This window comes from Filicampus tigris, chromosome 16, assembly GCF_054856515.1.
Source record: "Filicampus tigris isolate MCC_2025a chromosome 16, RoL_Ftig_1.0, whole genome shotgun sequence".
Taxonomy (NCBI): Eukaryota; Metazoa; Chordata; class Actinopteri; order Syngnathiformes; family Syngnathidae; genus Filicampus; species Filicampus tigris.
Genome location: NC_141232.1, coordinates 17,551,990 through 17,577,063, shown reverse-complemented (window position 1 = coordinate 17,577,063; position 25,074 = coordinate 17,551,990). Strand labels below are relative to the sequence as shown.

The 25,074-nt window shown below is 45.7% G+C and overlaps 1 protein-coding gene and 1 pseudogene across 4 annotated transcripts in view; one reads left to right on the top strand and one right to left on the bottom strand.

The window, feature by feature from the left end:
* Positions 1 to 25,074, bottom strand: part of LOC147135043 (all-trans-retinol 13,14-reductase-like) — a 56,768-nt gene that overhangs the window by 8,142 nt on the left and 23,552 nt on the right. For all 4 annotated transcript variants that reach the window (XM_086055746.1, XM_086055747.1, XM_086055748.1 and 1 more), the window contains 8 exons: positions 22,787 to 22,925; positions 22,581 to 22,683; positions 21,426 to 21,621; positions 21,127 to 21,324; positions 14,387 to 14,506; positions 14,151 to 14,289; positions 11,275 to 11,384; positions 4,706 to 4,872 (listed from right to left, as the gene is read on the bottom strand). In XM_086055746.1, coding sequence (XP_085911872.1) covers positions 4,706 to 4,872; positions 11,275 to 11,384; positions 14,151 to 14,289; positions 14,387 to 14,506; positions 21,127 to 21,324; positions 21,426 to 21,621; positions 22,581 to 22,683; positions 22,787 to 22,925 — 1,172 coding nt within the window. The remainder of the gene's footprint in view (positions 1 to 4,705; positions 4,873 to 11,274; positions 11,385 to 14,150; positions 14,290 to 14,386; positions 14,507 to 21,126; positions 21,325 to 21,425; positions 21,622 to 22,580; positions 22,684 to 22,786; positions 22,926 to 25,074) is intronic.
* LOC147135044 (uncharacterized) lies at positions 14,876 to 19,071 on the top strand (annotated as a pseudogene).

Here is a 25,074-nt window from a genome sequence, read left to right as displayed (position 1 = left end):
CCATACCTTGAACAAGTGATTCATGCCCTAATTTTCTCCAACTCACTTCTCTACGGTCCTCCTGGTTGCTCCAAAATTGAGGCTTAAAACTAAGGTGACAGAGCATTTTCTGTCAAGGGACCTCGACTTTGAAATGACCTGCCTGTTGTCACGAGTGGTAGTGAGCTGAGAGAATACTTCGTCATGGACGAGTGTTGTTGGATAGCTGAAGGAGCAAAGACTTCTTGATGTTCCACAAGCTGTTGTTTAATTTGCAATAAAACAATACTTCCCCAGCATACCGCGCGTTACTCAAGAACGTAGTAGCGGTCGTGTACACCCGACCGAGCCTATGACGAAAAGTGTACTGAAGTTTAGGGAAAAAGAAGTGACTAACTAACATAATAAACCCAAGAGGCGCCACCGTGTGGCGAGATGCCGTACCACAATAACTGACTGTTACATAGTCCCCCCTGGTGAGAAAAAGGCTGACCCCAGCCGTACACAGCTGAAGACGCACCTGCCCATACCAAATAGTATCTATACATAGAATACACCAATGGTCGGCATGTACAAAGGGCATAAACGGCATACAAAAGAAAATGAACTGACACTTTAAAATAAAAACGTGCAGCGGAAAATCTTTTTTCTACTTTTTTTTTTTCACAAACTCCAAGAAATATGAACCTCGACCTCAAAATGGCTACAATCAGGCAGACACACAGAAATCTACACTGTCACCTTGACAAACTACAGCTAAACAACATAGCGTGAATACAAAATAACCATAGACAACCCCATTTCACTTCAGATCAAGCCTGCCCGTGTGAAATTCGTTCGTCCATCTTTTCTCACGCCAACCAGACGTGATCCTGGGGCAGCGTCTGGGTCTGAGGTTGTATCGGTCGGAAGGAGTCGGTTCTGGGCCTGGCCCATATGAGAGACCATATGAAGCAGTGTCTACATCACAATCAGAGTCAATATACGGTAATCCAAAGGGAAATGGATTGGAGTCAGTCTCGCCGTCCATGGACGAGGCCTGAGGGGCAACAAAGTCAGTGTCCAAAACCTCAGGGGTCCCACTCTCAGCGGGTGAGGAAACCAAGTGTCTTTCGGCAGTGAGAAAATCCCAGGTATGAGGCAGAACTGGCACTTACTGAGCTTCAGCGACAGGCCAGCAGCTTGGAGTCTGGCCAGAACTTCCTCCAAAGTGTTGTTCGAAGGTAGGTGAGGGAATCACAATGTCATCAAGGTAGACTACACACGTTTTGTAAATGAGGCCGGCAAGTACAGAGTTCATGAGTCTTTGAAAGGTCACGGGTGCGTTGCAGAGACTGAAAGGTAGCACCCAGAACTGGAAGAGACCACAGTGTGAGATGGAGGCAGTTTTCGGTCTAGAAGCCTCTGATACAGCAACCTGCCAATAGCCTCTTGCTAAGTCTAAGGTTGAGACAAACTTACCCCTCGCTAAAAAGTCTAAAGACTCATCTACTCGAGGTAAGGGATAGGAGTCTTTATGAGTCACTTGATTGAGACCGCGAAAGTCCACACAGAACCTCGGGTCAGTGTCCCTGTTGACAATGACCACTGGAGCAGCCCAAGGGCTTGTAGAAGGTTCAATATTATTGTAGATTATTGTCTTTTAATCTGTTGCACTTGGTCCTCAAGCACACATTTTTTTGCAGGTGACGTGCGATACGGTGGGAGATTCCAGTCTCCAGTCTCTATGACGTGTTCAGAGAGTGACGTTCGACCAAGATGACCATCAAACATGGGAGAAAAATTAATTGATGAGCAGACCAATCAAAGCGTCCTTGCAGTTCTCAGAAGGCTTGATTTCGAAACCTTCTCCGCAAGAGTCAAGTAAAGCGTGTCTATCGACGTTAAAGTCTCAGATGAATGTGAACAATAATTTTGACAATCCTCCTCCTCATCCACAAGGGGGCAGATAACGTCCTTGTGGGAATGTGGATAGACACAGACGCTCTTGTCATGAAATCCATTCCCAGAATGAAAGGAGAAGACAATTTTGGCATAATCGCAAAATGCTGGTAAAAGTCTCTGTTCATGAATCCAATATTGAGCCAAATGACACCTTCAGGGATGCAAGGGGCATTATTGGCAAGGTTAACAGCAGGGCTGACCCACTCATTCGTTTTGCTGGGGTAGGTGCCATTAACTTGAATGAGGTCTGCTCGTACAGCTGAGAGGAAAGCACCCGTGTCAAGAGTAGCATCCACACATGTTGCATTGAAGTTCACTTTTGTTCTCAGAGGAGTAGTCCAGTGTACCTCAGAAAAATTGTCCTCCAGGTGTCCAAGAATCAGCTCATCCTGAACTGGAGGTGAATGAGGCTCAGCTAACGACTGGAGGGAGGTTGGCCTCTGCGAAACGTCCTCCCTCCTCTGTAGTTTCCCGACTGCTTGCTTCGCTGCAGGGCTGTTGCGCTGACCTCATCAGACTTTTGCTGGCCTGTCAGGGGAACCAGGCGCCAGAGGTGGTTGCTCCGGGCTTGGCCTTGTTGTATTTACAGTGGATTGTGCAGTTGTTACAGTTGGGACAAGTGCGTGAAGTAAATCCTGGTAGACAACATTTGAAGCAGTAAGGGTCAGGTTTACGCTGCTCTTCGTAACGTGAAGAGCTCTGTGGTCCACTTGGTCCAGGCACTGAGTGAAGCTCATGAGCGCGAAGCAAAACACAGAAGAGATGTTGGTGCCATAAAGTGCAACTCTGTATTTCTCAAGAGAGTGTATACTAATGAGTTGAATCTGCTCTCTTTCGGGCGGTGGGCTTTTCAGCTTGTTAAATCCACTCAGCATGTGGGCAACAAAAGTTGGGAGTGGTTCATCATAAGCCTGGATACGGTCCAAAAGCCCCCTCAGGATACGTTCTTGGTTGTCAGAAGGCAGAAACATTGTCTTGAACAGCTGACAGAATTGAGCCCATGAGGTAATGTGGGAGCTCAGAGCCTTGAACCATTTCCCGGGCTCATTCGCGAGAAAGTGTGGCAATTCATTGAGTAACTGTCCATCAGTAAGGCACAATTAGGAATTGTAAGTGCTAACAGCTTGCAACCAGTCCTCAGGCAGCACCCTACAGTCTCCGGAGTACACAGGAGGCTCCATCTTGGAGTGCTAAGAAGCTGCTGCAATGACTCTGGAAGTGTTGCTCAGCTCAACCGAGTAAGACGGGAGGAAAGGACTGGCAGGTAGGAATGGTTTTGTTGGCAGGAATGGATTTGTCGGCAGGAACGGAGTGGTATAGTTGGCATTGAGGCGTGGACGTAGCAACAGGGACAACAGAAGACTGTACGACCACTGGAGGAACAGGGTTTTCTTTGCTGAGATGGTCCCATTGTTCGAGCAAATTCTGTTGTATGTTCAGCGAGTCACGTAAACAGTCACTCAGTCTACTAATTTCTGATCTCAAGTCCACTACTTGTTGGTTAAGATTAGGGTATTTAGTTTCGGCTGTGTCAAACATTGGTAAAGAGGTGAGCTCCATCATGTCCGAGGGGCAGTCTAAGTCGTCTGGGTGACATGCCATCATGCTATACAAGAGGTTAGGCTTGAACACTACACAGACCCTTAAGTGCAATAACTATCAGTCAGACTAAGCTATGTTGATTAAATGTAACGCATGTAAACCTACCAGTCAGTGCTAAATTTGAAGAAAAGAGCTCGAATTAAACACGTCACCCAAAACTAAAAGGAGACTGGAGGCTGGCATGGCGGAAAATTAAGGGACCGTCTAGATTCAGTAGAGCAAGGGGAATTGTGCACATCATCGAAGGCAACAGATTCCCACAGTGTCCCAAATCGACATGAAAAGTCCAGTTTTAAACTTCATATGGCGTTTGAGGGAAAGTAATCCACCGAGGCCTGCTCCAGCAGGTTCGCTGTTTGCATTTGTGTCACTGAGTTAGCTTCGTCCATCCAAGGAAATGGGCAATGTTGAGGGAATGGACGAGTGTTGTTAGCTAGCCGAAGGAGCAAAGACTTCTCAATGTTCCACAAGCCATTGTTTAATTTGCAATAGAAAAATACTTCCCCAGCATACGACGCGTTACTCAAGAACGTAGCGGTCGGGTACACCCGACCGAGTCCATGACAAAAAGTGTACTGACGTTTAGGGAAAAAGAAGTGACTAACTAACATAAGAAACCCAGAGGCACCACCGTGTGGCGAGATGCTGTACCACAATAACCGTCTGTTACACTGACTGTTACGCCTCTGAGAGGCGTGGATTTGGTTGATCTTTTAAATCACCTCTAAAACCTCTCTCATAGATTGGCTTTTAAGTTCTCCCTTGCTTCCTTTTAAATATTTTCTTTCTTATTTATTGTATTTCATTATTATGTTAATGGCTATAATTTTATTTTGGGACTGATAGTTTTTAAATGTTTTATATTCAATTGCCTCTTGGTCTCACTTGGGTTGTCAGAATCCTGTATTGCCTCGTGCTTTTGTGTGTGAATTTTTGTTTCTTTTGCTGCTGTTACTGTTATATGGTGAGGTTGTTTGCACTTAATTGTCTTTGATTGGTATTCTAGTTGGTCTGTAAAAGCACTTTGTAAACGTGTTATTAAAGGTGCTATAAAAATAAAGTTAATTATTATTACACAGTTAACTCTTTCTATCTGACAAATAGCTTTGAATACATATTAAAATGAAGTAATTGACGTAAGGTATACACATAAATATACAGTACAAAGATAAGCACACACCTTGTCTTGTAATTGGGGGAAGATGGTTATGGCCCACTTCAGCAGCTCCTGAGACATACTGTTTTTCAGATCCAGGTAATCCTGTCCCCTCTTGCCAATCTTTGTCCCCTCCCATTCTTCGAACCACTCATAGCGAGCCATGGTTAACAAAGTCATACAGGACTTTCCTAAATGGAGATAAAGTCATCAGTCACAGGGACACAGTTTCTTGTGCCTTTTTGCACCTGCAAGGTTTGGAGATAAAATGAATGCTTTCAAAATACATTTATGGAGTTTTGCAGGGTTATTCACTCCATACATCTTTAAAATAATAACAGCAACTTTCCGTGGCGACTCATAGATTACCACAGTGAATCCCTGTTCATTGCAGTGAAAATATTCACCAACAATAGGTGAAAATTGGTGATATATAGAGACCATATTAAAAAAAAAAAATTAAAAAAAATCAATAAATATAATGTAGTTTCTCCCACATGCTCCTTCTGTCCTTTCCCACATGCAAGAGCATTACAATAAGTACGATGGAGCACTCCTCACAAACAATTGGTTTACGAACACATTTTTCGGACAAATATTTGCTTTTGTTCGCATATTTTGCATTAGATATCTCTTTTTTTAATATTATATTGACTTCCAGTGTGGCTCCCAAGAAAGCAAAATGTGCAACATCTCTTACTGTACCCATTGGACTCTTAAATCAAGCTGTAGGTTAGGGTAGTTTTTTATAAAGTGTCTGTTTTCTTATGTACTCATTAGTTTTTTCTGCCCACATCAGCCAGCCGCCATTTTTTTCGCACTCTTTACATTTACCTGTATATCTATCTTTGCCTCAGGCTTTGTCAATGGGGCAACTGGAATGACCTACCAGGGACATGGTTTTCTCTACTAATAATAGTACCTCTATGTCAACAAATAACGTCCAGATCCCTGCAGTACTAGTCTCCTGCCATGCCTACAGTTGCTCGAAAAATCAATGCAGATTTTTGATGACACACTCATATTAAAATTACTACTATTTGGGGCCCCCCATGAGCGGTCACCTTACCGTGGTGGAGGGGTGTCCCAATGATCCTAGGAGCTAGGTTGTCTGGGGCATTATGCCCCTGGCAGGGTCACCCATGGCAAACAGGTCCTCGGTGAGGGACCAGACCGGGCACGGCTTAAAAGACCCTAATGATGAACAAAATTTATGGACCAAGATTTCCCTTGCCCGGACGCGGGTCACCGGGGCCCCCCTTTGGAGCCAGGCCTGGAGGTGGGGCTCGATGGCGAGCGCCTGGTGGCCAGGCCTGCACCCATGGGGCCCGGCCGGGCTCATCCCGAAAAGGAAACGTGGGTCCCCCTTCCCATGGGCTCACCACCTGTGGGAGGGGCCAAAGACGTTGGGTGCCGTGTGAGTTGGGCGGCGGCAGAAGGCAGGGACCTTGGCAGTCTGACACCCGGCAACAAAAACTAGCTCTTGGGACATGGAATGTCACCTCTCTGGCAGGGAAGGAGCCCGAGCTTGTGTGTGAAGCTGAGAAGTTCCGACTAGATATAGTCGGGCTCGCCTCCACACACAGCTTGGGCTCTGGTACCAGTCCTCTCGAGAGGGGTTGGACACTCTTCCACTCTGGAGTTGCCCAGGGTGAGAGGCACCGAGGAGGTGTGGGCATACTTATTGCCCCCCGGCTTGGCGCCTGTACATTGGGGTTTACCCCGGTGGACGGGAGGGTAGCCTCCCTCCGCCTTAGAGTGGGGGGACAGGTCCTGACTCTGGTTTTTGCCTATGCACCAAACAGCAGTGCAGAGTACCCACCCTTTTTGGAGTCCTTGGAGGGTATCTGGAGAGTGCTCCACCTGGGGACTCCATCGTTCTGCTGGGGGACTTCAATGCTCACGTGGGCAATGACAGTGAGACCTGGAGAGGAATTGGGAGGAACGGCCCCCCCGATCTGAACCCGAGCGGTGTTCGGTTACTGGACTTCTGTGCTCATCACGGATTGTCCATAACGAACACCATGTTCAAGCATAAGGGTGTCCATATGTGCACTTGGCACCAGGATACCCTCGGTGATCGACTTTGTAGTCGTATCATCGGATTTGTGGCCGCATGTTTTGGACACTCGGGTGAAGAGAGGGGCGGAGCTGTCAACTGATCACCATCTGGCTGTGAGTTGGCTCCGATGGTGGGGCAAGATGCCGGTCCGACCCGGCAGACCCAAACGTATTGTGAGGATTTGCTGGGAACGTCTGGCAGAGTCCCCTGTCAGAAAGAGTTTCAACTCCCACCTCCAGCAGAACTTTGCCCACGTCCCAGGGAAGTTGGGGGACATTGAGTCCCAGTGAACCATGTTTCGTGCCTCCATTGTTGAGGCCGCCGATCGGCGCTGTGGCCGCAAGGTGGTCGGTGCCTGTTGTGGCGGCAATCCCCAAACCCGCTGGTGGACACCAGCGGTATGGGATGCTGTCCAGCTGAAGAAGGAGTCCTATCAGGCTGTTCAGTCCCTGTATCACCGATGTCAGAGCTTGGTCCACATTGCTGGCAGTAAGTCGGATTTGTTTCTAGTGAGGGTTGGACTCCGCCAAGGCTGCCCTTTGTCACCGATTGTGTTCATAACTTTTATGAACAGAATTTCTAGGAGCAGCTGAGGTGTTGAGGGAGTCTGGTTTGGTATTGCATCTGGTATCAGTATTGCAGTTCTGCTTTTTGCGGATGATGCGGTACTGTTAGCTTCTTCAAGCCGTGACCTCCAACTCTGACTGGAGAGGTTCGCAGCCAAGTATGAAGCGGTTGGAATGAAAATCAGCACTTCCAAATCTTAGACCATGGTCCTCAGTCGGAAAAGGGTGGCAAGCCCTCTTCGGGTCGGGGATGAGGGTTTGCCCCAAGTGTAGGAGTTCAAGTATCTTTCTTGGGGGTCTTGTTCGCGAGTGAGGGTAGGATAGAACAGGAGATCAATAGGCGGATCGGTGCAGCGTCTGCTGTGATGTGGACTCTGTATCGGTCTGTCGTGGTGAAGAAGGAGCTGAGCCGAAAGGCGAAGCTCTCGATTTACCGGTCGATCTACGTTCCTACTCTCACCTATGGTCATGAGCTGTGGGTCATGACCGAAAGAACAAGATCTCAGATACAAGTAGACGAAATGGGTTTTCTCTGCAGGGTGTCCGGGCTCTCCCCTAGAGATAGGGTGAGAAGTTCGGCCATCCGGGGAGGAACTCAGAGTCGAGCCTCCTCCACGTTGAGAGGAGCCAGCTGAGGTGGCTCGGGCATCTGATTAGGATGCCTCCTGGACGCGTCTGTGGTGAGGTGTTCCGGGCATGTCCCACCGGCAGGAGGCCCCGAGGATGACCCAGGACACGCTGGAGAGACAATGTCTCCCGGCTTGCCTGGGAACGCCTTGCGATCCCTCTGGAAGAGCTGGAAGACGTGGGTGGGGAGAGGGAAGTCTGTGCTTCCCTGCTGAAGCTGCTGCCTCCGCGACCCAACCCCGGATATGCGGTAGACAATGGATGGATGGATGGATGGATAGGTGAATACTATTTGGGGCAAATAGAGTTCCGGACGTAGATGTCACGCATCCATATTGCACCGTGCCACACATGACGCAATTTTGGCAGTGTAAAAAACCTGTTGCCAGGGTGTAGCGTAGGTACCAGCCCAGAGGGGGCGGAGCATTCTCGATGGGCCCTGGTGAAAGTGACTTTACCACGGTACCGTGCTGCGGAACACCCCCCCCGCTGATGGTGAAGACAAGTTGTCACCGTCGCATAACGCAAATATTAAATGCACTGTAATATTCATTGAGTATATGTTTTCTGAAAAGTCCCTGAAGTGCACACGAATGTGATTGGCTCATATTACGGGTGAGCGATATGTTCTGTTGTTCTATGTGAGATGCAGTAGTTGATATAGAGAAGCTTAGTAAAGCAGTACAGTTGGCAGCACATCGTGTGTTAGATTGGCTGACTTAAAAACAAGACATGCACAAGCTAGCATCTCCGTCGCATAATGCTAATATTGCTAATATCGCTATCAAATGAGTAAAACAAACAGACGTATAACAAATGAATTACTCACTATTAAGGCACTTTTCCATTAGCCTGATCCACACCGAGATGCCCTCGCTTGGCCGCGGATGTTTGTTTTCCATCCAACCCTAACCCTCGTAGGTGATTCTAAAACGCCAACCGCCTTGGGCCATGTCATCACTGTTATCTGACTGGCCGACAGCAATGCAGCAAGGAAGTAACCCTAACCCTAACCGTAACCCTAACCCATCCACACCTATTTCCTGGTTTTAGATGAGACAGCCATCACCAAAGTCATAAAAACACAGTATATACAATGAATATAATAGTGTTTGACAACAACGCTGAACCATATTTACAATTTCATATGTACTAATAAATGCATTTTTCATGATTAATGGTAAAAAAAATTCAATTTCACTGATTGCTCACCGGGTACCATTGACAATTCCGAACATCTGGGCATTTTACGATGCAACGTGCCTTGTCGGTGAAAACAACTCACCGTATTGTATTGTTTTTGCCTGTGACTAGCATATAAAGCTAGCAGAAAATCATGCCCTTTTGTGTGCTTGGATCGTTCAACCATAACATGATAGAAACTAAATTATCATTTTATGATTACTGTGTGGACCCTGAGCGTCGGAGAAAGTGGGTAAACGGAGTGAAGAGAGTGGGACTGGACTGTTCGGAATGGAAGCTAAGCAAGACCACAGTGCTTTGTAGTGAGCACTTCTTAAGTGGTAAGAATTTTTCTCGAATGTGATAAAATGTAGTTTTGTTTCCTGCATATTTTAGGCTTTAACCAGCTTGCATCCTTATCAATATAATATAGTGAAAAAAAAAATCACAAATCAAATCAGAACGACCCAAAGTTCAATGCTTTTCAATGAGTTTCTTTTCACCGACTTGATCGCCATTTTGACTTGTGACATCATTTAGACATAAGCCCGGAATTGCCAATTGACTTGGATGAGATGTCTTCCCCAGCTCAACTGATGGCTTTGGGTGGCCAACGGAGGCCTTCAGGCGCCGTAGAGTGAGGACGACGAGCCGTTGACTCGGCCCAGGCGGGCAAATGAATGAGAGTGAGCTCTCCAGAATGAATGAGTTCTGGCTGCGAGCTTTGCGTACCGCTCCTGAAATCACTTTTCCATTATTTCATCCATGCTACATATGAAATTGTAAATATGGTATAAGACACGGCGGCACGGTGGTCGACTGGTTAGCACGTCCGCCTCACAGTTCAGAGGTCGTGGGTTCGATCCTGGCTCCGGCCTCCCTGTGTGGAGTTTGCATGTTCTCACCGTGCCTGCGTGGGTTTTCTCCGGGTACTCCGATTTCCTCCCACATTCCAAAAGCATGCATGGTAGGTTGATTGGACTCTCTAAATTGTCCCCAGGGTTGATTGTGAGTGCGGATGTTTGTCTTTGTGTGCCCTGCGATTGGCTGGCATCCAATTCAGGGTGTCCCTCGCTTACTGCCCGAAGACACCTGGGATAGGCTCCAGCACGCCCCGCGACCCTTGTCAGGATAAGCGGTATAGATGATGGTATAAGACACAAAATATGTGTGTTGGATGCAGTGTATTTTTGTCTTGACGGCGGCCGGCTGTCTCACTGTCTTGAATCTGGAACTTTGCAACAGCGCCAAATCATGTAATAGCAAATTTTTTTTTTAATTGCCCCAATAACAGTGGCCGAGACTCGCCACTTGTGAAATATTATGACATGCGGCGACTGTGAATAGTGGAGCGCAAGCTTGTGCAGTATAGTTGATCCCGGCCCCATCCGCCGCATGCCTGTTGTAATGGAAAATAGGGATCGGAGGATCAATACCAAAATACAGAGGGACTCCCGTTTAAAAATAGAGGCGGACCGGCCTATAGACTGGTATTATTTTTTCCCCAGAAAAAAAGGTGAATGACCGACAACGGAAGGCTGTAGACGGATGACGAATAACGAACGCTCAATTTTTAGTACAATGCCCAGCTCTGGGTATCAGGATAGTTGGTCCAGTATTACTTGGTATCGGATCACATCTAAAATCACTGGTATCGCCCATCCATAATGGAAAGCAACAGAGGCCATGGGGTGTGGTGCGGGGCATAGTGGAGTGGTGTGGTGTGGGGCTGTTTGTGGCTAATGGAAAAGCGGCATTAGAGATAGCTATAAATGATGAACATTTCATTTCAACTTTAGACTTGTTGGAAATTGTGAGACAGTAGAGTGGATCACACATCATCAGCAAATTATTTAAAAGAAAAATAGTAGTGAGTGAGAGAACCCACATACACACTCGTAGATATACACACTAAAAGGCCTACACAACAAATTGTCTTGCCTTGTCTCAGCAGAATTAATAAGATGAGTTTACATTGAAAACATAGGAATGACATTTTCTGTTCTTGGGATATTCACATTCCAAGCACTCCAACTATACTGACAATAGTCAGTGGTTAGTCTGCATGAAGAAGTGTTCTAGTCTTGGAACAACAAGAATGCTTTTAATGAATTGTGATTTACATTCCAGTACTTCTACATAACACACTGAGTTACCTGGTTGTCGAATGTTAGCTGTAGGGTCTTTGGCAGATGGAAAGGTGATGAACATCATTGGAATGTTTCCCAATACTTGCTCCCTGCTCAGCGAAGAGTATTGTTCCATTCTTCCCACATAGTTCAAACAAATCCACATACATATGTATTAATGAAATCCAACATAATACAAATTGAGACTGAAATATTTTAATTTGACTCATACTGCATTGTTAAAACTAGAAAAGCATGGTTGTGGAAAAACATATTATTGTATTTATCCCTATAAATATTGCTTTGTCCTTACTTGTGCAGCACATTGACTGCCGACAAAATTATGACCACTTTTTAAATAAACCACATTTATATACAAATATTTAATCATGTTTTAGAACCATTTAAGAAAATCAAAGTGTAAAGCTGATGATATAGACGGTCCTTATAAAATATATTTGCATCGTAATTTTTTCAGACCGAGGCCTTCCTGAACTTTGGACAATCTTGGCTGCTCAACGTTGAGTAGCCTGAGGTTGCTGGATCATGTTATGAGATGGCAGCATGAACATCTTTTTGCAAGTAGATCATTATATCAAGAGTTTGTGGCCACATAAATGTGTTTTTTAATCACCTTACTGGGCGTTTACTTGGTCTTCTCCCACAACCTGAAGCACCTGGCCTACTCTCATTCACCCTCAAGGTGCAAGTGTAGAGCAGGTCCACTGTTCCATGGCCCGGGATTAAAACCACACTGCTTCTCCTGAATCTGAGATTCAACCTCCTGTTTGACCCCACTCTCCAGCACCCCTGAATACACCTTACCAGGAAGCCTAAGGAGTGTGATCCCTCTGTTGGTGGAACACACCCTCCAGTCCCCCTTCTTAAAAAGGGGACCACCAACCCAGTCTCCCAATCCCCTGAAGCACTGCCCCTGATGTCCACATGATGTTGTAGATGCGTGTCAACCAGGAAAGCCCCACAACATCCAGAGCATCTAAGAACTCTTAGCGGATATCATCCGCCCCAGGGCTTTGCGACCAAGGAGCTTTTTAACCACCGCAGTGACTTCAACCCCAGTGCTAGGAGAGGCCCCCTCAGAGTTCGCAAGGTCTGCTTCCTCAAAGGACGGCGTGTCACTGGAATTGAGGATTTCTTTGAAGTTTTCTCCCTACTGACTCACAATGTCCCGAGTCGAGGTCAGAATCGCCCCATCTTCAATACACACATTATTAATGGTGCACTGCTCCCCCCTCATGAGATGCTGGATGGCGGACCATAATTTCCTCAAAGCTGTCCATAAGTCTTTTCCATGGCCTCACAGAACTCCTCCCACGTCCGTGTTTTTGCCTCAGCGACCGCCAAAGCTGCGTTCTGTTTTTACAGCCAGTACCTGTTAACTGCCTTCGAAGTCCCACAGCCCAAAAAGGCTTCCCTTAAGCCCATATCTCACTGAGCGACGAGGGTTGGCAAATGTTGGTTTTTCGTCAGGGTTCTTTCAAGTTTGCAAATAGTCACAAAGACGTCCGCCAGATATGCGTCCAAACTTTTATTGGTCTCAAAAAGCCATTGTTGTCGCCAGGGAATTTGAACATGTTCAAAATTTCATTGCGACAGATCTAGTTCATCCACTTGGTGTAAAACATTAAAGAATAAAACATGTATTTCCTTGATGCAGTGGGTGGCGCCACCACTACGATCAAAATGAAGTTTGTAGATGTCTTCAGGCCCCGACTCACATCAAGTGTATGGAATTTTGACAAGATAGAGCTATCTAGGTCAAGTTACAGCAGCTTTTGTTTTCATGGCAAATTATCAGAGTTGTGTCACCGTATTGGCCATGGCCTCTGCCGAACAGTCACAATATTCGTTTTAAAGCATGATCAAAGTCTTGAGGCTTTTCTGACAGATTATCATTTCGATCAATTCAATGGGCTCGGCAGAGTATACAGAACAATGTGCTTTAAAAAAATTGCAAAATTAGATTTTTCTTTTTTTTTTCCTTTTTTTTTTTCCAATAGTAGTCTTTATCATTATTGATCAAAATAATAAGAGGTCGTGTTTGAGGTTGAGGACCGATTCCTAGCTTCCATAGCCAAGCGTTAGCTCATGAGGTTCAGTTGGTTTCCTGTAATGTATCTATGTCTGGCTCTTGACCTGCTCCATTAGTTAAGTTCCTTTAGATTGCCTCTGTCGGCACTACAGAAATCTTACTTGACCTGTATGGTTGTTTGTCTATATATGCCCTGGGACTCGTTACCCCGTCTGTCACCCAAAGTCAGCTGGGACAGACGCCATCTCACCTGCAACCCTAATGAGAAGAGGCAATATAAAATTGGATGTATCTATGATTTGATTGTGTAAGTGGTCAAAAAGTTGTGACAAGTTGCGTTCAAAATGAGCAAGACTTTTTTCCATGTGCTTTTACGTTAAGTATGGTATGGTAAGTTAAACACACCTACTATAACTATGATGAAAAACGCTTGTCAATATGTAACTTTCTGCTTTGGTTTGGACCAGAATATCAAATTACGATGTGTGAAGATAGCCTATTGCAGTCTATAAAAATGTTTTGTTTGTGAACAGCCCTTAATAATTGGCTATTCTTCTATCTCGTTTTGATGTGTTAAAGTTATTATTTGTCTGTTTGATGTAACCCCTGCCACTGCAACCATGGCAGTGGTTGGTAGAATTTGAGTCTATAATCTGGTGGGAATCTTTTGATTATCACATGTAAAAGGAAGATATAGAGTGGTACTAATACATTTCATGATGTCATTATTGTATTCAGTGGTATAATTTTGTGATAAACCATTGCAAAAGCCAGTACGTATTTGAAATAGGAGTTAAAATAAGACTCTCAGGAGATAAGGGGAAAATCAATAAAAAAGCAATTAACTTACAGTGTATCCAAGTCGCTGTCTTTATACATCCAGAAATTTGTAGAAACGATTCCCAACTCTTCTTTGGTTCCATCCAGACCAACAAAGACCAAGAAGGAACCCATGCCATGGCGCACCATACTCAACAATGACTGTATCTCTACTCACAAAGGATCAGCAGACAAATGAACCAACAGCCCTCAAATTGTATTCCACAGATCCATGTCAAATACTCAATGTGTAAGCGGATGTTTCACCTGATTTTTGTTGTATGTGATTTGGCAGAAACCTTTGGAACGTGTTGAAGATTCCAGCATTGGAAATGACAACAGGAGCGAGGATCTCAATCTCCTCTTGTCCTTTCAGTACTGTCACTCCTGTTACAAAATACATCCCAATAAAACTATAAAAATCAAAAAGGAGAGTAAATGAAAGCAAAAATGTAAATACTAATGTCATAATGGGATGGTAGATGTAGTTTACTGTCGTAAACAGCTGGGCATACTGCCTATCGACCAATGACGGACGCCCATTTTGAAGGCAATAAACGATAGACGGGAAACTAAAAAATAAAATAGTCGGACTAAGCATAGTCGGAAAACGTATTTTATTTGCCGGTGTTTCGTGGGAATGGTAGTTTGTCAAAGTTGGTAGTCGGAAATGCTAACGGAAGCCCATTTAAAATGACAGTTGGACCGGCCTATAGGCGATTACTATTTGGTCCAGTCGGACAAAAAGTCGAGTAAATGGACGGTGGAAGGGTACACTGGCTGTAGGCAGAAGGCGATAAACGGACTGCAAAATCAACCAGGACAGACCCACATCATCCAGAGCCTTTAGGAATTCCGGATTGATCTCATTCAACCCCACCTTCGTCACCGAAGAACTTTTTACCCACCTCAATGACTTCAACCCCAGAGATAAGAGAGCCCACCTCAGAGTCCCCAGACTGTGCTTCCTCAAAGGAAGGCGTGCCATTGAAATTGAGGAGATCTTTGATGTATTCTCTCCACCGTCTCACAACGTCTCGAATCGAGGTCAGCAGTACTCCATCCCTACTACGCACAGTGTTAATAGTGCACTTCTGCAATGCCGAATGGTGGACCAGAATTTTCTTGAAGCCATCCAGAAATCATTTTCCATTGCCTCGCCGAACTCCTCCCATGCTCAAGATTTTTTGCCACGCTTAACACCAAAGCTGCATTCCGCTTGGCCAGCCAGTCAGCTGCCTCTGGAGTTCCACAGGCCAAAAAGGCCCGATAGGACTACCTTATGCTTGACGGAATCCCTTACCGCCAGTGTCCACCAGTGGGTATGTGGATTGTCGCCACGACAAGCACCAATCACCTTACGGCCACAGCTCTGATCAGCTGTTTCAGCAATGCAGGCGCAGAACATGGTCCACTCTGACTCAATATCCACCATGTCCCAGAGGACATGGTGAAATTCTGCCGTATGTGGGAGTTGAAACTTTCTGACAGAGGATTCTGCCAGACGTTGTAAGTAAACCTTCATAATATGTTTGGGTCTGACAGGTCGGACCGGCATCTTCCCCCACCATCGGAGCCAACACAACACCAGGTACTGATCAGTTGACAGCTCCGCGCCTCTCTTCACCCAAGTGTCCAAAACATTCGGCCACAAATCCGATGACACCACCACGAAGTCGATCATCGAACTGTGGCCTAGGGTGTCCTGGTGCCAAGTGCACATATGGACACCCTTATATCCGAACAGGGTGTTTGTTATGGACATTGACGAGCACAGAAGTCCAGGAACAAAACACAACTCAGTTTCTGATCGGGGGGGATGGGGGGGAGTCATTCTTCCCAAACACACCCTTCCACTTCTACTCACTGTAATTACCAATGTGAGCATTGAAGTTGAACGAGGGAGTCCCCAGGAGTATCTCTCTCCAGTACAACCTCCAAGGACTCACTAAACGGTGGGTACTCAGAGATACTGCTGGTGCATAGGCACAAACAACAGTCAGGACCCATCCCCTCACCTGAAGGCGGAGGAAGGCTACCCTCTTGGCCACTGGGGTGAACCCCAACATAAAGGCGCCATGTTGGGCTGGCAATAAGTATGCCCAAACCTGCTCTGCGTGAAAGAGTGAAAAAGAGTCCCACCAATCTCTAGAAAACTGATATCAGAGCCCAAGCTGTGTGTGGAGGAGAGTTTGTCTAGTCGGAACCTGTCTACTTTGCACACCAGCTCGGGCTCATTTCCTGCCGGAGAGGTGACATTCCATCGGGGATCGAACCACCTTTGGCTACTGTCCAGCTCAAAGAGCACCCGACCCCGTTGGCCCCTCTCGCAGGTGGTGAGCCCATTGACCCAAGTTGTCCTTTTGGGTTGAGCACAGCTACCAGGCGCTCGCCACTCAACCCCACCTACAGGCCTGGCTACAGAGTGGGGCCTCGGTGACCCGTTTATAAAAAAATCAATAAAAAAAACGGTTAGAACTGGAAAAACGTTTTTTGGGATTTAAAAGGTGTGAGTGCATTGAATCAAACCGAATCAATCGTCCCACTTTGAAATGTATGGAGATACATATCGAATCATCTTTTATTGGAAAGATATATCTTGGAATATTTACAGTATTGACAAATTCATTCAAATGTTGGTAAAATGACAACAAATAAGTAATTGCACCATACCCTCTCAAGCTGAGCCATACGATACTGAAATGAATCGTAATCTCACTGAGTCAAACCGAACCGAGTCCTCCCACTCTCAAATCAAACCGTCCTTGAATCGTTTCACATCTAACATATCGACAACCGTATCGAATCGTCTTTTGTGGAGAGATGCACACCCCTAATATATATTATATATATATATATATATATATAGGCGGCACGGTGGTCGACTGGTTAGCACGTCCGTCTCACAGTGCAGAGGTCGTGGGATCGATCCCGGCTCCGGCCTCCCTGTGTGTAGTTTGCATGTTCTCCCCGTGCCTGCGTGGGTTTTCTCCGGGTACTCCGGTTCCCTCCCACATTCCAAAAACATGCGTGGTTGATTGGACACTCTAAATTGCCCCTAGGTGTGATTGTGAGTGCGATTGTTTGTTTGTCTCTGTGTGCCCTGCGATTGGCTGGCAACCAATTCGTGGTGTCCCCCGCCTACTGCCCGAAGACAGCTGGGATAGGCTCCAGCACGCAGTCTCTCCAGCGTGTTCTGGGTCGCCCTCGGGGTCTCCTGCTGGTGGGACATGCCCGGAACACCACACCAGGGAGGCGTCCAGGAGGCATCCTAATCAGATGCCCGAGCCACCTCAACTGGCTCCTCTCAACGCGGAGGAGCAGCGCCTCGACTCTGAGCCCCACCCGGATGGCCGAACTTCTCACCCTATTTCTAAGGGAGAGCCCGGACACCCTGCGAAGGAAACCCATTTCGGCAGCTTGTATCCGAGATCTTGTTCTTTCGGTCATGACCCACAGCTCATGACCATAGGTGGGAGTAGGAACGTAGATCGACCGGTAAATTGAGAGCTTCGCCTTTCGGCTGAGCTCCTTCTTCACCATGACAGACCGATACAGGGTCCGCATCACAGCAGGCGCTGCACCGATCCGCCTGTCGATCTCCCGTTCCATCTTACCCTCACTCGTGAACAAGACCCCAAGATACTTGAACTCATCCACTTGGGGCAGAATCCCATCCCCGACCCAGAGAGGGCACGCCACCCTTTTCCGAATGAAGACCATGGTCTCAGATTTGGAGGTGCTGATTTTCATTCCAACCGTTTCACACTCGGCTGCGAACCGCTCCAGCGAGAGTTGGAGATTGCGGCTTGAAGAAGCCAAAAGTACCACATCATCTGCAAAAAGCAGGGATGCAATACTGAGGACACCAAACCGGACCCCCTCGACACCTCGGCTGCGCCTAGAAATTCTGTCCATAAAAGTTATGAACAGAATCGGTGACAAAGGGCAGCCTTGGCGGAGTTCAACCCTCACTGGAAACGAATCCGACTAACTGCCGGCAGTGCGGCAAAGCAAACTCTGACATCGGTGGTACAGGGACCGGACAGCCCTTATCAGGGGGCTCTGTACCCCGTACTCCAGAAGCACCCCCCACAGAACTCCCCGAGGGACACGGTCGAATGCCTTCTCCACGTCCACAAAACACATGTAGACTGGTTGGGTGAACTCCCATGCACCCTCGAGGACCCTGCTGAGGGTGTAGAGCTGGTCCACTGTTCCACGGCCAGGACGAAAACCACATTGCTCCTCCTGAATCCGAGATTCGACCTTCCGACGGACCCTCCTCTCCAGCACCCTTGAATAGACCTTACCGGGGAGGCTGAGGAGTGTGATCCCTCTGTAATTGGAGCACACCCTCCGGTCCCCCTTCTTAAAAAGGGGGACCGGAGGGGGACCACCACTCCGGTCTGCCAATCCAGAGGCACTGTCCCCGATGTCCACGCGATGTTGTAGAGACTTGTCAACCATGACAGCCCCTCAACATCCAGAGCCTTTATGAACTCCGGGCGGATCTCATCCACCCCCAGGGCCTTGCCACCGAGGAGCTTTTTGACTACCTCGGTTACTTCAACCCCAGAGATAGGAGAGCCCACCTCAGAGTCTCCAGGCTCTGCTTCCTCAGTGGAAGGCGTGTCGGTGGAATTGAGGAGGTCTTCGAAGTATTTTCCCCACCGACCCACAACGTCCTGAGTTGAGGTCAACAGCACCCCATGTCCACTATAAACAGTGTTAATGGTGCACTGCTTCCCTCTCCTGAGACGCCGGATGGTGGACCAGAATTTCCTCGAAGCCGTCCGGAAGTCATTTTCCATGGCCTCCCCGAACTCCTCCCACACCTGAGTTTTTGCCTCAGCAACCGACAGAGCTGCATTCCGCTTGGCCAGCCGGTACCTGTCAGCTGCCTCCGGAGTCCCACAGGCCAAAAAGGCCCGATAGGACTCCTTCTTTAGCTGGACAGCATCCCTTACCACTGGTGTCCACTGGGTTCCGCTGGGTTCGGGGATTGCCGCCACGACAGGGACCGACCACCTTGCAATGGAGGCACGAAACATGGTCCACTCGGACTCGATTTACCCCGCCTCCCCCGAGACGTGGGAAAAGTTCTGCCAGAGGTGGGAGTTGAAACTCTTTCTGACAGGGGATTCTGCCAGACATTCCCAGCAAACCCTCACAATACGTTTGGGTCTGCGAGGTCGGACCGGCATCTTCCCCCACCATCGGAGCCAACTCACCACCAGATGGTGATCAGTTGACAGCTCCGCCCCTCTCTTCACCCGAGTGTCCAAAACATGCGGCCACAAATCCGATGATACGACTACAAAGTCGATCATCGAACTGCGGCTGAGGGTATCCTGGTGCCAAGTGCACATATGAACACCCTTATGTTTGAACATGGTGTTTGTTATGGACAATCCGTGATGAGCACAGAGGTCCAGTAACCGAACACCGCTCGGGTTCAGATCGGGGGGGCCGTTCCTCCCAATCACACCTCTCCAGGTCTCAGTGTCATTGCCCACATGAGCATTGAAGTCCCCCAGCAGAACGATGGAGTCCCCATCCCCTCCAAGGACTCCAAAAAAGGGTGGGTGCTCTGCACTGCTGTTTGGTGTATAAACTGCTGTTTGGTGTATAAACACAAACAACAGTCAGGACCCATCCCCCCACCCTCAGGTGGAGGGAGGCTACCCTCTCGTCCACCGGGGTAAACCCCAATGTACAGGCGCCAAGCCGGGGGGCAATAAGTATGCCCACACCTGCTCTGCGCCTCTCACCCTGGGCAACTCCAGAGTGGAAGAGTGTCCAACCCCTCTCAAGAGCACTGGTACCAGAACCCAAGCTGTGTGTGGAGATGAGCCCAACTATATCTAGTCGGAACATCTCAGCCTCACACACCAGCTCGGGCTCATTCCCTGCCAGAGAGGTGACATTCCATGACCCAAGAGCTAGTTTTTGTTGCCGGGGATCGGACCGCCAAGGTCCCTGTCTTCTGCCGCCGCCCAGCTCACACGGCACCCGACCCCTTTGGCCCCTCCCACCAGTGGTGAGCCCATGGGAAGAGGGACCCACGTTTCCTTTTCGGGCTGAGCCCGGCCGGGCCCCATGGGTGCAGGCCCGGCCACCAGGCGCTTGCCATCGAGCCCCACCTCCAGGCCTGGCTCCAGAAGGGGGCCCCGGTGACTACAGTATATACATATAGTATATATATTTTATATATATAAATATATATATATATATATATATATATATATATATATAATTTTTTAAAAAATTAAAATCATTAACATTCTTTCTGTAGTAGACAGTATTTTTATTCACTACGAAAACAAAAACGCAAAAGGGCCTCAGAACAGTGACAGAAATATTGAAAATGTGTGCAAACAAAGTGTGTGTGTGTGTGTGTGTAATGTACACATTTATATGTGGCCCTTGCAATATTCTTAAGAGTTTATGTTTTCCGAGTGGTGCACACGATTGTGATTGGCTGATTTGTTATGCTGTGCAATGCTGCAAGTGGTATCAGCACGTCGTGTGTTCCTCCTTTAAGCTTTATTAATAGACTTTATTAACACAAAACAAGACAGCCCTCTTCTCTACTCATCTTCAGTCGCTGAGGCAAACACATTTCTGAGATTTAAAGCTGCCCTCTTCTTTCGAAATGCTTCTTTGTACTCCCGCGGGCGACACGCGTACGTTCTGCTGCTCACTGTGCATGCATCGCTGGTCATTTTGCGCTTGCGTTAAATGCGTCAAATATTTTGACCCGATCAATTACAAAATTTAATTCCCGCCCGTTAACGTGGTAAATTTGACAGCACTAATATACATATTTTTATATATATATATATATATATATATATATATATATATATATATATATATATATATATATATATATATATATATATATATATATATATATATATATATATATATATATATATATATATATATATATATATATATATAAAAAAAGTGTTATCCTAAAAACAAAGACGTTTCCTCACCACAAGCTTTCCCCTGTTGGTTTAGCAGTATACGCTGCACTGGTGCCCTGACCAAAACAGAGCCCCCTGTCTGCTGAATGACAGGAATGATGTGAAAGGCAAATTCACTCGCGCCTCCTCTTGGATAGTATGCACCACGTTTGTAATGGTGTAGAAGGAGGGCATTGATGAGAAAGCTAGACTGTTTCGGAGGCACACCTTCGAGAAAAAACAGAGAAAAAACTGTTAATAAGTTTTAACTGCGTGTGCTTGATCTTTAAGAATAATATTGTATTTTAAACATTGTGAATGTCCAATACCATAGAAAAGGTAGGCAGATAAAGCCTGAAGGTCTTTGTTTTCTGTGAGACGGGATATTACTTCAGAGTGGTTTGTGGTTGCTAGGCGGAACACTGTCGATATGCGATCTAATAAACCAGTCCACACCAGGAAGTTGACAAGCCAATATGGAATAATCTTCAAACAGGCAATAAGTGGTGTCCGTTGAGAGGCTAACTGCAAGCGAGCAAACACATATTTAATGATCATGTTTACATTACTATACTTTTTTTTTTTTTAAATTAACATTGTGCACGAGCAGTTTTGAAAAAAGTTTACTGCATTATTCAACTGGCTAAATTTAGTTCCATGTCCCTTAATTAAAGCGGCAGTCACCCCAAACATATTTTTATAAAGAATATGTTCCCAGCAGGCCCACTAGTTGAAACACTGCATTCTGATTAATTTTGTATTTGTGGAATATAAGTTAAGTGGCAAAATGCACTCCTTTTTTAGCCATCTCTGGGGGCGGCCATTTTGTCGGATTCAGAAAACTGGTCAGCCGTGATTGGTCATTGTGATGTAATTTTCAGTCGACAGAAGACAAAATGGCAGAATGCCGTGTTTCAACTAGTGGCCCTGCTGGGAACATATTCTTGAAAAAAATATGTTTGGGTTGACTTCTGCTTTAAGTAGGGCAGTTGTTCTTTTTAGGAATAGACCAGTTTTACCTGTCAACCACAATCAAGAATATCTAAGGCTGTTATCGCGAGGAGAAGACTAATTACAGTTGTGGTTCATTTTTTTCCCTCAGCCTATACAAAGTTTACACCTTGAAGTTTCATATGAGATGGAAGGTGATAATTTCAAGGCTCTTCAGCTTTTTCCCTATGCAGTACGATAATCAGGTTAAAGCTCAAAAAAACTTACAATAGTTCCCACGATCAAATAACTGAATGTGAAATACAAAATCTGATTACCTGAATATGAATTACAATTACCTAAAATCAAATAAGACCATGATAAATATTACATCCTGTACAACAATATCACATACCATATCTACAATTTAATATTTCTGTAAAGTAATTCCTCAATCATTTCAATTTCATCAATCAAAAACCCCCCAAAAAACTGTTAGATGCCTCAACCAATTCAATTCCAAATTGATCCACGGTTGCTTCCTCTTACTCTACCTTCATTAATCTAAAGAACTCATCAATAGCATCTTCCTCTCCTGGGAACTGCTTCTTCAGATTAGCTGCCATTTCAGTCTTCCCTGCATGTATACGATACTCCCTAGGAAGTAAAGGTGGAATGAAGTAGAATGGGTGAAAGATGGTAAACTAAACAACATACATTGAAAAAAAATGAATACAATACATCTAGTAGTAGGTCTTACCTGTGTCTACCTGGCTGGCCCAGGACCAATGTATCAAAGTGTTGCTCAAGCCGAGTAAACTGCAGCTGGCCCTCTGTGATCTGATCCAGGGCAACCCTAAGCAGGCTGTTTTCATGAAGCTGGCCAAGATAATGAATGCCTGGTGGAAACAAGTATTAATTAGCCTACTGTACATTCAGAAGCCAGTCTGACATTTGACATCTGACACAATTCTATTTTTTTTCCCTTTATAGGAGCATCATGTTTAAAACAAAATTCACAAGTTTCAAAATAAAATTACAATTGAAACTCAAAAGGAATAGGTTGAAGTTCAAAGAACCTATAAATATCCTACCCCTCGTTCACCAAATAAAAGACAATGCTTTTGTTGCATATACACTAACAATGGTTAACAATAATAATACCAAAAATAACACAATTAATTAATTAATGATTAAATAGAATGCAACAGCAAAAACAGGTCGTATAGTTATTCATGATATAACAAAATACACCAAGTTTCTGACGCCTTTGATTTCTTCACCAAGACAATTTCATAAATTTACAACACATGTTGCAACACATACTTTTAAGAGTGGTTCGGGAATATGTTTTGGGTTTTTTTACGTTCATTTTTTTCCCTCATTTTTTTCTCTTCTGCTGAACATTTTTTTTATATCTACTGGAAGCAAATTTGAATGTATTTTGAACATCAACCGATTTGTTTTAAATTCGACAAGGTCCTTAAATTTTACAATATTTAGCTTTAGAAAAAGAGGATTTGTATGATCCCAATATCCTGCAGAGCTAATAATTCATATTGCTTTATTTCTTTTTTCCCATTCCAGATGCATACCGCATTTTGAATGTTAAATCAAACTATGCGCTTGCGCCAAACATCGTGTATTGCGTTTGTGGATGGCTGCAGCACTACACTAGCGCACAGAGACAAGCATGGTAGTGATTTCTAAAAAAACGAATCGAATCGAAAATCTGGAACTGAAAATCAAAACTTGAAACGAATCGGGGCTTGAATGATGGTTACATCCCTAGTCGTTACTCACTTTACTACACGGTCAAAAAAAAAATTATAATACACACACCGATTGAGTTGCATGCAGCCAATCAAATATCTCCTGAAAGTTTACTACAGTAATCGTTTTCCAAAAATTCAATATACCCTAACAGAAATGTTCATCTTTCACGTTTCACTTATCTTTGTTTTAAAGTTCAAAAATACAAAAGTGCATCCTCAACGCAACCAGCGGAGAAATGAACATGACTGTCTTCTCTCTGTTGCTTTTTGTGGGTGTTCCGCCACACTTGTGTGTCCCATATGCAGCTGCCGTCTTCGTCACACTGGCTTTTTGTGGCAGATAGTAGTCAAACAGGCACACTTATTATTGACTATCTCTTGCAGTGTTTTGCTATCAACTTGTACACCAGCTTTAGTGTGACTTGCAGACACAGACATGTACAGACACACACGCACGCACGCACGCTCGCTCGCTCGCATGCACGCTCGCTCGCTCGCTCACTCACTCACTCACTCACTCACTCACTCACTCACTCACTCACTCACTCACTCACTCACTCACTCACTCACTCATTCATTCATTTCCCTATCCATATTATCAGCAACTTTATTTTATTTCAAGTGATTAAACCTTTCTCCGGAGCCATGTGTTTGATGTAGCAAATTAGCAGTCAGTTGCAAATCTGGGCAGTCTGTCCCGGGACCGGACTGGTCTGGCCAGACACCCATTTTTGGGGCGGGGTGTGGGGGCTGACAAATTGTAAAAAAGGCCCACTAATCGGCCCTGATGTGGGTGACGTGGCCGCTGGACCTACTCAGCCTACTCGGTGAAAGGCTTCTTTTTAGGCTTCTAGGCTTCTTTTTAGGCTTCTTTCTACTCCCGCGTTGGCGCAAGCGACAACTGCCGCATTGCATCACGTGACCGATGCATTGTGCTGTTGGCGACAGGTCTGCAACACATGCCACACATTTTCAAAACAACGTTGTGTCCGCGAGTATAAAGTCAAACTTCGTGCAGCACTGCAGTTATACGTTCACGGATGTCTTCATTGAAGTTTAGAACGACCTAAACTTCACCTCTCTCTCTCTCTTTCTTATTCGCTCTGGAAATACGCCGTAGCAAACCTGCTGTGTAATGGTTTGCTGGTATGCTTTTATTTTGAAGGCTGGGATTAGGAGTAGAAAGGAAGTGTGGAAATTAAATAAGTAACTTGTTGAATGCGACTTCTTGCCGTCTGTTGGACCCAAATAATTATACAATATGACAAAACCA